The sequence below is a fragment of the Branchiostoma floridae genome, chromosome 8 (genome assembly GCF_000003815.2).
Source record: "Branchiostoma floridae strain S238N-H82 chromosome 8, Bfl_VNyyK, whole genome shotgun sequence".
In the NCBI taxonomy this organism is placed as follows: domain Eukaryota; kingdom Metazoa; phylum Chordata; class Leptocardii; order Amphioxiformes; family Branchiostomatidae; genus Branchiostoma; species Branchiostoma floridae.
In genome coordinates this window covers 19,447,970-19,462,060 of record NC_049986.1, presented here as the reverse complement: position 1 = coordinate 19,462,060, position 14,091 = coordinate 19,447,970, and the positions used below count along the sequence as shown (strand labels likewise).

Sequence of the window (14,091 nt, the reverse complement as noted above, 5' to 3'; positions counted from 1 at the left end):
ACTTACTTTTTGTATCAAGGCCCCCGCGGGTACCTGTCCCATCGCTTTTAGCGTGATGTCTTCACCAAGAATTTGCACAAAGTTGTCGAAATTGTCGCTTCCACATTCTGCAAACATAAAACAGAAAAAGGGAATTAGTATAAAGAATGGTCGATCTTTTTTTGTACACAGTTATCTCAAAAACCTGTACGTCCCTGTTATTTGGATGTTCCACATAAAAGGGTGAGTCGCAGCACACTAGGCATAACCTGCTTAGACCGGACTGCACGTTTTGATCCAATCTCACCGTGAAGGACCCCTATTCCTATCAATACGTGTAGTGGGTTCTCTAAAGGTGTGGTTCTCTTCTAATATGAAAACTCTAGCTTCACGCCCGAACCGCAGTTCAAGTACACATGAATTATCACTTGAGTCGAATGAGATAACAGGTTTTATGTGCCTTTCGGAAAGTCAAAACATTGGTGCCTGATAGGGATACGAACCCAGAACCTTTAGATACTAAGTAAAAACACATTTGGATGAACAAAGAAGCGCAGTTACCGTTACTGAACATCTCGTCGTCCGTCGTCTGGCCCGACTTGGCGTACAGAACCCCGAACTTGAAATTCACCGCGCCCTGAAAGACGAAGTATAGATACAACAGATGAGATCAGGGATACTTTCTGATAATTTCTCAGAAGATTCTTGATAGAAAATCGATGTCCAACATAAAATAGCTTAAAGCAACCTTGAGATGTGAAGCCACCGTCATTGCAAAGGAGTTATTTGGTGCGATACAATCTTTATTATCTAACTCAACCAAGATAAAGGATCGTATTGCCTAATAAACATTTAACATCAACTGTCTTTAGTTGGTAGGTAGTAGACTTATACCGGCACAAAACGACCGACTAAAAAAGTAGAACTAGAAACAGTGAACCATAAATCATCAGAGCAAACTGTCCATTTCAATGTATATCATGGGTTGCTGTCCATGTTGCCAACGGTCTAGTTCATTAGAAATATCACTCTAACAATTCATGGTCCAACCATAAGAATCGATGAGGCCTAAACCTACCGTAGCCCACAAGTAAAAATTTAAACAACTACTGTAGCCCAGAGTAAATGTCTCCTTACCTCCTGTTCTTCCAGCTGCAGCAGATCCTGTAGGGTGCCAAAGAGAAAACAAAACATTATGTCACTGACACGCACATCAAAATTGACATAACAGTACTCTACGAGTATAGACTATACACATTCTGTGGACTTCAATGATTAACTACTTGATGTACGACACTTGGCACAAGACAGATAAAACAGCAATCAAAGAGGTTTAGATAGGGTCAATTCACGCCCGTAACTGACGTCACCGATACAGTAAAAGGACAAACGGTCAAAATACGTCAAGGGCGCGAAATAATCGATGGAAGATTCTTGACCAAGGTCAGCTATATCAAATTGCATTGTCTTGTTCTCAGTCCAGTAAAAAGAACTTGCGGTGTTTGGATGCCACTGCCGTAGCCTAGCTAGTTCAGATTATGACTTTTCCAAGCTGGCAATAACGAATGCAATTGCATAGCATAACAGTTCAACAAAGCCAATTCTCTCTATCCCTGTCTCTCTCTCTTGTCTCTCTCGTCCTTTATAGGTATGCAATTGTATCAAACAAGACTTGACCAAAGAGCTGGCATGGTTTGTATGGATATCACGATTCTAGCCCAATAAAATGGATCACTCTTACAAATTGGCAATATCGACGAATGCCAGGAAGTATCAATGTCAGTTGTATGCAATCTTATAACAGGGGTTTAAAGAGTTAGCATTATGGACGTCACTATAGCTATTCTAGGCTTGTAAAAAGGACCACTTTTGCAATAGCAATTAGAGAATGCACGACAAAATGCATAAAAGTTCAACAAAGCCAATTGAGTTTCCATCTCTCAACTGTAGGCAATTGATCAAAAATAAAGCTATCATTGTTTGTATGAATGCCACGAGTCTAGCCCAGTAAAAAGAATCCCTTTTCCGAACTGGCAATAACTAATGCGACGGAGTACCCATAACAGTTGAGCAGAGTCAACCGTATACAATTGTAACAGTTCAAAGTGCTAGCACTGTTTGTATGGATACCACTATTCTAGCCCAGTAAAAAGGATTACTTTTACGAACCGGCGATAAAGAATGCGACGGTGTATCCATAACAGTTGAGCAAAGCCAGTCGTATGCAATTGCAACAGTACAAGCCTAGGGTTGAAATAGCTATTATGGTTTGTATGAATATCACGATTCTAGACTTGTAAAAAGGAATTGCAATATGCAAGGTAGTATCAAGAACACTTTGAGACTTTGAGTGACGTTATTTAAAAAATAGCACGCCACTAATCTTCCTGGACTTCATACAAACAATGACGTACATACCAAACATCAAATATTTACGTACATGTCGATTAAAAGACGGTCATTCCATTAATGTGTACACAATGCACAGAAGTCAATGAAACATCCCAGATGTTTTTTTCTGGTTGAAGACTTGAAGAAATAATAATTATGCAAATGTACTGTACAAGGCGTCAAGGCACTGGCTCGTTTTGTATGGATGTCACGACTGTGGCCAGGATAAAGAATTGCAGTAATGGAGTGGTGATATTGAATGGAAAGGAGGATCTATGACACTTGACCGGGGCCACTCATGTTATTGCATCGTATACTTGCAGCAAAGAAATGTTCCGAACAACCAATATCAAATGCAAGGGAGGATCCGTAATAACTGACCGAGACCAGTCATACAATTGTAAAGCAAAATGCTTCACAAACGAGCAAGTGACGACTGGAGTGCAGTAAAATGAATTACTGTTTCTCATGCCTCCATTTCACTAGACGGTGATCACGATGCGACCCCACTGCGACCTAAACTGTTTTTGTGGAAAATTACTTCATAATTGGAATATATCATGCAAAGCTTAATAAATAGATAATTAAATAAATAAAAGTATAAAAGCATGTCTGACTGACTTTGACTTCATTTGGATCCACATAAAATATTGCGACTGAAAATACAACGATACGCACAAAGCATTTCCATCGATGAAATTCATTGAACGCTCTGTCAGATTCAAGCGAGGTCGCCTTTGTAGTGGCATTGGGTTATAACATGTAATATTGAATGCAAGGGAGCGCCCATGACTGATCAAGGCCAATCATGCAATTGTACTGTACAGGACTCAATACATCCAGTGAATCGTGTACAGTCCTCAGTATTGTTACGACTGTAGCTCAGTAAAATGGATTACTCTTTCGAAATGGTGGTATCGAATGCAAAGGAGCATACATAACAGTTTTCCAAGGCCACCTTGATCTAATCTAGATCTAGAACTAACAATTGAATTAGTATCGGTGTCATGGCCGCAGGGAAGAGAATGAAATATTTTTCCCAATCGTTATATTTATCAAACTCATAACACTTGACAAAGGGGAACCTACGTAAGCTGTGTACAATTCCAGTGCACATGGGAAAACTGCACCCTTACAAAGGCCTTGAAAATGCATTTTTCTACAAAATGGAGTGTGTATGCCAGTATGAAGGGTTCGTTAGAAAGTAATGTTATGACTGATATCTCTGAATTCACGAAACTTGCCTGCGGCCACTTATGTAAAATTGTGCTCTAAAAGGTTTAATTTCAGTATGCCTGGGATGCAGCCAAGTATAGACTTTCAGATAGTAGTATCGAATAAAGACGTGAATATATTGGAATTGGGACCAGGGTTAATGAATTGGATCTTTCAGAGTTGAAACTTGACAAAGGATTTTGCAGCCCAGCACATTTCTTGCATTAGCGAAGGCCGATAGGTCACATGCACATGCACTGCACTGCAGCTATAGTGATTTACCATTGAAGTAACAATTGCAACCCATTGAGATGGGCAATGAAGACTCAACTTGTCCATAAAAGGCAATAGTCTACATCCAAGGGGAAGGTCTATATCACTCCTGGTTGTACGTTTACACTCTGAACAGTTAATTAGACGGAGTAGTCAATGTATTGGGTGGGTACCGGTACAGAAAATTCAGTTACATGTACGGTCCTAGTCCAATGGATCAGGTCCGGGTCCGGACTTGAACCTAAACCTAATTATCTGTGAAAACTTGTGAATGGGCGATACTCAGAACAATGGTCCATTTTGCTGCGAAGGATTCTGTTTGGTAAAGTATCCGACGTCTACTGGCGTTTTAAAATCCCATCTTCATGAATACAACACTAATTGTAACTTTGACTGTAGATGCTGTGACTGTATATGTTGCTCTTGCTCTTTTCTTTGAGCTGTAAGCCGCAAAACACGTGAACGCATGTCGGTATGATCTGTTAATTTTCACTGATTTTTTTTCAGGTTTGGTTTTCTGCACCGGTCCAACAATAAAAACCGGTTTTGTACCAGTACTACCCGACCCTAATTGAGAGCGTAATCGCCAACGTGATTAATGCGTTTGGAAATCAGATAACACAAGGGCATTTCTCAGGACAGACAATCATTGCAATGTACTGTCCTGATCAAAGTGGTCTGTCGGTAATTGCATCAATGCACGTCTGTATGAATACGGCGCACAATCCATTATCTTGGTCGGTCGTAGCTAACATCGTTGGACACTTCTACAGTATAGTAGAAACCCCTCGTGTTTTTAGATTAAGATGTATTGAACTTGCAAACAATACAATGCATGGCAAACTCAGGCAGCTTAGCTGATATTGGGTGCTAACACATAAATACATTTGAACTTCTCATTTAATACAAATGATTAGCTCAACTGGTTAACGTATACTTCAAATGAAACAATACGATGAAGCCAAAAGACAAACCTCCTTGAGTAGAACATTTAGTCAAACTTGATATATAGACAGGATCGACGCACCAATGGTCTTCCAATTTATAGCAATCTATAGACGTCAGAACTTGTACATCACCAAGAAACAAAATCTTAAAACACTCTAATAAAGTATGTCAATAGACAAAACATACCTTTTGTATTTCAGCACTTAATATTTCTTTTGGTCCTCTCTCCATCTTATCTAAAGAGAAAGAGCTGCAAAGGTAATTAGAAATACAGAATGAGTAAAACAGATTGATGTATATTAGGCATACAGTTCTGTTGATTGAGATCATTGTCGGGGAATTTGACATTATTTGCACTTTTTTCATTAAGCGATACAATCTAAGATGCGCCAGAAGATATCAGTGGAGACACCATCTGTTGAATGATGTAATTTTGACGGCATCTGGTTGGTCCTGCATCTTTGAATGGTCATCAGATGGTCTTAGCCGCTTGTTTTGCTTATAATGAATTGTTTGCAGACCTGTCAGAGGAAACCGTGCAAGGCTTAGGTCCCAAATGATAGATAGATCTCACTCACCTAAGTATAGACTTGATAGACAATGGCTTGCTACAGTTGTAGGGAAGGCAGAGCTTCTGTGTTCCCTAGGGAGGAAAAAGAACACATTGTCAGTTGGGTTTGTGTTGCTACAGATCATTTTCAAAGAATGTCATTGTTTTATTGAGGCAAATTGTAGTGATAAATTAATTTCCGAGATAATACAGCAACCGGTCTGCTAGATACTTGTTGTGTGCTTGATTATTTGCTTGCTTGTATATTAGTTGGTATTGGCTTTCTATGGACCATTTCTCCACAGAGTGGCGCTGTACTGTGGCACGATGTGGCTTGAAAAATAATGGTGATTGACATGTGCTGTTTGTTTGTTTGTTTGTTTATTTGTATCTTACCGTTTTTCTCCAGATAATGGCCCTGTACTGTGGCACGTTGTAGTTGTAAGTTTGAAACATTAAGGTTGTGGTGATATGGATTGTTTGTACATGTGTTGTATGTTTGTTTGTTTGTTTATTGCCGTTTTTCTCCAGAGAATGGCCCTGTACTGAGGCACGTTGTGGTTGTACAGGTAAGTTTGGCACGTTAAGTTTGTAATGATGTGGATTGTTTGTACATGTATTGTATGTTTGTTTGTTAGTAAATTATAGTATATGTACAACTTTGCGTTTACTACCTTCTGTACCAAACTGACTGCATTTAGCCCCAATGGGGCATGAATATGCAATAAACTTCATTGTCATTGTCATAGTCATTGTTTATACCGTTTTTCTCCAGAGAATGGCCCTGTACTGTGGCATGTTGTGGTTGTAACGGGTTGTTTTTAGAGGATTTGTTTGTTTGGATTTATATCTAATGGTGTAGATCTGTTGTTTGTTTGTTTGTTTATTACCGTTTTTCTCCAGAGAATGGCCCTGTACTGTGGCACGTTGTGGTTGTTGGCATCGGTGAGCACGATGGACAGGAAGAACGGGCTCCTATCCTCGTCCAGGCCCACGTAATTCTGGTGAACTGCAAAGGGTGCAAAACAAGATCGTGCAAAGTGAGATATAAGACTACGGAACATTTTCTAAAAGGAAGATGTATCTTATTATAGAAATCGCTAAACTTTCTTTCCAACACTGAATTGATACAGGGACTTACCCTAAATTTTCGGTCAAACTCCGTCTATAAAATTTAGGGTAAGTCCCTGTATTAATTCAGTGTTGGGGAGAAAGTTTAGCATTTTCTATAATGTATTCATCCAACACAGATGATCTTTCATGCGAAGCTGGATCTGTTGTGTTGTCACCATAAAATGGCAATGATAAACATATCTCGGTCATTGGAACGCTAATTTCGAAGGCGAACAGTGCTAGTTTTACAGCTTGGGCATATATAGATCACACAATACAATAGTAACAGTAGCATCCCTAGTTTCTATTATTTTGGAGTTTCAACTGCTTTAGGCAATCTTCGTGTGATTCGGAAACAATACGGCTGCTGACCTTTGCCCAGGAAGTACTTGAAGTACCATCTGGTCTGGCACTCTGGGTTCTCCAGGAGAGCGATGTTCGAGCTTCCGGTTCCGCCCGATAAGGCCTGGAGAGTGCAGGGAAACAAAAAAAATGTGTTAGGTTGGTACAATATTTATCTCTGTGTACCAGTATATAAAATACTTCACGTTTGGGACGGCATTGCCAGCAGCCACACCGTGCTGCAGTGTGGAATAGAACCAGTCAGTATTGCCCTGAGGAAGGTGACAGGCAGCCACCGAAATGTTGGATGGTGCTGCAAAGGAATTGGTTCTGAATAAAGAACCTTATATCTCATTGATTTTTCCAAAGAGAAAAAAAATGAGATAGAAAGTCGGCTGGTACAGATAAGCACGTGGATCATGGTTTTCTCGTTTCTATGTGTGGATGGGGATTTCTGGTCACAATAGTTTAGGCTATTCGCTTACATAAAATCACTTAAAACGCTAATCAAATTAATGTTGATTATTAAGTACAGTATTGGATGATGTGAATAAGTAGTGTACTGGGACAAAGGTTTAAATATAGAAAATGGGTACAGGGTTTTCTGGTTTTATCTGTGGTGGTTAACCATACCTTAAGTCATACTTGGTGATGATATATATATTTCAAGACCTTAACCTTAGACTTAAGGGCATGGATGAATATTGTAAAGCGTTGGGAGGTGCAGATGTGTCCTGTGCATGCAGATAAGCTGTAGTCAGTTCGGTTCAGATGGTGCCTTATTTATCATTACGATTCTATCAGGCTGAAGGAAATCTTCTTCCCTTTTTTGGGCATGGATTGTACATTCTCTCATACATGAAAATTGTCATGTAGCTATAAAGCTAAATAGTATATGTAGCTGGAACAGACAGACTTCGGCGCCAAGCATAGATGCTTAGATGCGTATACCTAATGAGCTATGATGAACCAAATGAATCCGTCCCGAATAACGACATTAGATGCTGTACGGAACTGTCAGGGGACATTCGCTACACTCCCTGACATCACTCGTTACGGTGGTATGCTCAGGTAATCTACGTAAAAGCCTGTGTACAGCCGGGAGGACAATATCAGTATGCAATGAATGCAATAGGTAGCCCGGTTTAACTTGGGATTCCAGGGATATAGTTTTTCTTAAATCATAATTACAGGTAGTATTACAGTTTTGATGTTTTTCCTTCAATGACATGCAGTCCAAATCACACCTGGCAGCAAATAAGAAAATATGATATATACATGAAATATGAATGCTACCTGATTTTATGTCCAAAAATTAAATGAGGAATTTAATTGATGTACCATTACCGTAGGATTCATATCTACTGCATGAATATATAAACATACATGTTCCAAGGTTGCATTTCTCGTAGAATATTCAAGAACAGACATGCTACATGTATAGTGTACATGTAGCTCTCAACAAATGGCGTCGCGCAAAAACCCCGAAACGTTCAAATGAGGAAAAATATTTAATGGTTGCATCCAACGTATATCATAATAATAGAGGCATTTCGTATCTATTAGCATCAAAACCTTTCCTGAGTTGGTAAAATACAATATGAATATCAGGAATATATAGTTTTCTAAGTAAAAAATGGAACTCATCGGAGTCCAATTTTTTGGTTATCTAATTTCTTGACTTCAACAGCATGCTAAACTACACCTGCCAGCAAATGCATTATCTGTTCTCATCTATTCACCAGCCAACATGACGCAATACACTCAACAAACCAAGTCACGTTCTGTCCCCATATATCAGACATGTACACACGTCACTTCTGACACTGATATCTGGATGTGCCAGACACACCCAACTTTCATAGTGGTTATGCAGCTATAAAATGACGTGAATCTATCATCGTGTAAACTACACCTGAATGGTACCCCCCCCCCCACCCCACCCCACCGTAAACGTGATCTGGCCTCGTGACGTTGTCTTGATGCAAATGTCAAAGACGAGTTTCATGAATATTGTATGAATCACGCGTCGATCAGAATCAATATATGACATATTAAGAAAGATTAATTAATGGATGTGATTTTGGATTGAGACTATGAAATGACGATTTGTATTTGTATGAATACCTTGTTTTTGTTATATATGTACGTGATTTTGGATTGAGATATGAAATGACGATTTTGTGTTTGTATGAATGCCTTATTTTGTTATTTATGAATGTTGTATCCTTTATCCCTATTTATAATTTCAATATCAAGCTCTTCATATCACATACATGAATTTTATATGGGCAATTTCTTAAACAATTTTCCATACCAGATATAACTAAGAGCAAGATTTGGCAGTAGCATCGACTTTCTTAATTTCACCCGTTGCCATAATAACGCCACGTCAAAAACATTGTTGTAAAGGCCTTCTCAAGATTGTCTTAAACACCTAAATATCCGAAGTGTATATACCTCAGGATTACTGAAGCTGCATTGGTACGCCTCTTTAAATCACTTTGGATGTTTGTTTTTTCTCATGTGGCGGTATTATGGCATCTGGTGGTATCAAGTTTAGTTGTTTTTTTGTATTCGATTTGCACATCATTTTGTATTATGATCTACATTGTCATTGTCCCTGCGTAGTGTCATAGTCTGCATAGACTGACTGACAGTAGGTAGTATTATGAGAGTTGATGTTACATACACCCAAAATGCCGCAGCTCGTTTCTGGTGATGAATTCCTCCCGTTTTTAATCCTACCGGAATGAATTTTGAATGGGTCTCCTGTGAACCGCGATGGTGATTTCGACAGCGGCCTTCGTCGGTCGTAATTTACCCCGTTTCATGTCAAAATGGCGTCAGCGCAATTTTACGTGACGTATTTATGACGCGCCACCTGTGGCCGCGGGTAACGTATCAGCCGTAAAATTCAATGAGCGATGCGACTTAGAAAATTACCCACTTGCTAAAGCGATAGAGAGGGTAAATAAAACTGCGATTACTTTTTTATGAAGCAGTTACCGTAAATTTTCCCAAAATTCACTCAATTGTGGATCCTTGCTTAATCTTCATAATATATGTTACCTACGTTCTACAGGGGATACACGGAAATATGCAATCAACGCATGCATGTATCTAGGTCAACCTGTTTGAAGTAGCTCAAAACCTACTTATCATTAAAAATGACTTTTCATCCAGTAATGGATTATGTACCCTCTACGTAGAAAAAATTAGAGTCTATAGCATAGACATCTTTGGAGAAATTTACGTATACGTAGTCGTTTATACCCTTAAAATTACAAAAGGGTCTACAAAATCACTGTCAATCCACCCCAGTTATGTATATACGTACAAGAAAATTCAGATAGGTCTATAACATAGACATTTTGTTGAACATTTCACGTATACGTAGATGTTTGTACCTCTGAAACTAGCCTTTGGGTATGAGTCTGCAAAATAAGATCTATTTTTAGATCCAAGAGACTTGACACCGGCTATTGTATCTGCATAGCTTGTACAAACCCACCATTTTTCGATGTAACGTCAAAGCAAACAGACAATGGCGACAGATTGCTTCATTTGGGAATCCCTCCGGGCACCTGCCGCCATCTTGTCTGTTCTTCATGAATTGATGCAAACAAAAGCTGTCAGTAGCAGTAACGATGATGCGGATAGGTAAAGTCTTCCATTAAATCAGCTCAGCTGTCTCTCCATATTCAGACATACACACGTTATACACAGAGCAAGGTGTTTGGCCCAGACTTAAAGGTCTTGGGTTCGAATCCAGAGATGCTACCGATCTTGTGCCCTTTGGAAATGCAGTATACACGGCTTCCCTTACTCCATCCGGATGTGAAAACATGTACCTGACTTCAGTTGAAGAGGTAAAGGCGGTGGAAGGAGACTGGAGAGGAAAGAACACTACCTTTCAATACCGTTCCCTGCACACAGTGGATAACAACCCGCTGCCCTTACGGCCTCACAAAAGGCTTCGCACTGTGGAAACAATGCATATTGCAATGCTTACTTAACTTCCTAGAAAATCTTTCTTTTCTTGCAACATTTGGTCCAGTTTGGAGAGCATTTATATTGGAAGAAACAAGTAGAGTTTATTACGTTTTACCAGTTTGTTGAAAATTTGCTAAGTGCACCGGTTCCTTTCGGGTATGAAGGAAACTGAGTCTATGGATCGATATAAACTGGAACTAGGGTTAAAGGTCGACTTTCCTTGGAACTTTTAGTTGATACAGGGGTTTGAACTGATGAACCCCGTTCTGTCTTCCGTTTTTAGTAACTAGACATGACTTGTGTAACTTTCTGGTTGAGCATATTATGAGCATGATTGAAGTTCGAAGTAAGTAGTTCATGAAGACATACTCTCCTGTTACCGTGATGTCAGCCCTGTATGGACTGTGTACCTGGCAGGATGCCCAGAGTAAATGGTGCCTGTTGCCTCCTTACGTTTGGGACCTTTTGACACCCGCTACTCTTCTGTGCAGCCCTCCACAATTGCGGGTCATGAATTATGTATTCCTGGGATTGACTCGACTTTACAGTTTCATGGCTGCAGTATTTTTAAATGAGAAGGCTATTCATTATGTGTGGAGGCACAGATGGATTGGCTTCCAGGTAATTAATGTGTGTGTGTGTGAGTGTGTGTGTGTGTGCGTGTGTGTGTATGTGTGTGTGTGTGTGTGTATGTGTGTGTGTGTGTGTATGTGTGTGTGTGTATGTGTGTATGTGTGTGCGTGTATGTGTGTGTGTGTGTGTGTGTGTATGTGTGTTTGTGTGTCTATGTGTCTGTGTGTGTTTGTGTGTATGTGTGTGTGTGTGTCTGTCTGTGTGTGTCTGTGTGTTTGTGTGTATGTATATGTGTGTATGTGTGTGTGTGTGTGTGTGTGTGTGTGTGTGTGTGTGTGTGTGTGTGTGTCTAGTGGGATTTAACTCCGTCGATAGTTCATATTTCCAAGTTCGCTTCTGCCCACCAACATCATGCACGTTGCGGATGAATGGTTTAATGCTCTGTCAACCATACATAAAGACTCGTACGTTATATAACTCGATTAAGATACGTGCTTCGTTTGTTTAATGGTATCATCGAAGAACCTATTAGCCAAAGAGCAAATAGTTCTTTGATTTCACCTGTTTAATGGCTTTCTGACTTAATAATATAAATGCAAGAAGGTGAACTTCTACTTTGCCTTCACCATATATGGACTTTACATAAAACACTACAGAACACATGAGTAATGAGGAGGTATATTGTAGTCAGCATATATTAGTTGATCTTAGATATATCTTTATTGACACGACAAAAGTACAGCGACTTTCGCATGGTCTACATGTATAACAACTACTTAGAGTACAACTAAACACGTATATATGGATATCTATAGGTATGGATACATCAACATAAAGGGTCTAGAATGTCATTTACACTATTGGTTCATGGTTCTGAATCTTCCACTTAACATTGATGTGCAGAAGAGAAAGTCTACTGCATGAGCAGGGTCTGTTGCCTCACATGTTGCACACGATATATGTAATTGGCCAGTATATTGTAGTTAGCACATACAAGTTTATGCCAAGCTTGCCTCAACAATAATATTTAAAAGCGTAAAAATACTAACTTGTTTTAGAATTAACGTTTCGTGCATAGGTGAGGTGAGGTGACTTATAGCAGTTATTAAAATAACGCAGGTGATTGTGTAACACTTAAGTCGGGAAATCCATGAAGATACGGATGAAGACACCAAGACCATGTAATATAAATTTGAAGTAAACAAAAATAGACCAGATGAGTAAACAAGGATAAATAGATTATAAAAGATCCTCTTTCAATTCTTACATTCAAATTGGCTACAGCTCAATAAAAACTAATGAATGAAGAATCGTTCATATTAAAAGTTTTAAAAGAAATTTCCATCTCATCCGCATGCAAGTCTACGGTAAATCAGTTAAGCATCTTTATATAGTAAGAAGTTTATTTGCAAGTTCGTGCCCGAGGGCTAATTGCAAGTACATGGTATAAACATAGTAGATATACAAGTGACAATGGACAGTTATGAACAATATTCTACTCTGATACTAGTGGTGGCTATTTCTAAACAGGTTGGGTTTGACTTCTTTTTGGAAAGCAGAGGGAGACGAAAAGCCCACATTTTCTAAAATTTGTGGGTTCTGAGATTTGTGGCTTCTGTTCGTCAGTAAATGTGGCGAAGTTGGGATAAGTCTTTATATAAGAGCTGACCCACCAGTTAATCCGTCTCCTACTCATTAGTGCTGATCTGATTGGACCGAATGGAGAACACATACGTCATTACGCCAGCTCATTACAAAAGAGCCCCATTAGTCCTCTTTGTCACTGATTGGAAGAGGGTATCAATGCATATTATCGGCAGATTGTGACGGATGATCAGACGCAAATGCACAATAAAATATCAGGCCCACATTCCAATGGATGGCATACGTGCTAGGACCTAAATGGGATTAATGTAATTCTTGACTACATAATAAGATAATCATGTAAAATATAAACGTATGACTGAAAGGACACCAGAATACACAAACTGTACAAATGATTACCTTTTCTAATCATTGAGTGGGCTGTCAAATTTTACATCGAAATGAGGTCACTGCCCAAATAGAATGAGGGTCTTACGTATGTTAGACGTAGCAAAATCATTTTCGCCTCATTTTGGAAGATGGCTTGCGCTTGTGCGCTTGTGAAAATGTAACTTTCCTTAAACGTTTCCAGTAGTGTCGTCAAATAGCCTTGGCCCTTGCGAAAAAACAGTTGGCACGACTTTCCCCACCCCTAACAGATGTAAGATTTTGTACCTTAATTTTTCTAGTCGAAGGAGAGGGCTGGGCTCTGTCTCCCAACACCATGTCCTAGACACCACCTTTACGGCCTCAAAAAGGCTATGGCACTACTTTAAGCAATCTTTTAAAGACATTCTTTAAATCTATCTCGTATCAGCTCTCGTATACTAGCTTCTATAGATGGATACGTTTGATGTTTTTCCGCCATATTTTTGGCTGAATAGTCTATGCACGTACACGTAAGCCATCTTTAAGAAGCCCTGCTGTGAACACCAAAGGTGGAACATACGAGTTTCTGCCTGTGTTATCAACCAGCATGACCACCTCTCACACTGTATCTACCAGCTCTGCACACGCGCTGGGGTGACTTGTGTTATATTGGACGACTTATCTTGCATATCTTACTCCATATGCAACAGTACCCGTCCAAATGCAATAGGGAATTTCCCGAGCAGCCTTTCACGTTC

At 39.5% G+C, this 14,091-nt stretch overlaps 1 protein-coding gene across 1 annotated transcript in view; it reads right to left on the bottom strand.

Annotated features, from left to right (window-relative positions):
• LOC118420763 (GTPase-activating Rap/Ran-GAP domain-like protein 3) overlaps positions 1-14,091 on the bottom strand; it is a 96,474-nt gene that overhangs the window by 18,975 nt on the left and 63,408 nt on the right. The window contains 8 exon segments of the mRNA XM_035827738.1: positions 7-28; positions 31-107; positions 541-616; positions 1,117-1,143; positions 4,993-5,056; positions 5,385-5,449; positions 6,247-6,365; positions 6,842-6,935. Coding sequence (XP_035683631.1) covers positions 7-28; positions 31-107; positions 541-616; positions 1,117-1,143; positions 4,993-5,056; positions 5,385-5,449; positions 6,247-6,365; positions 6,842-6,935 — 544 coding nt within the window.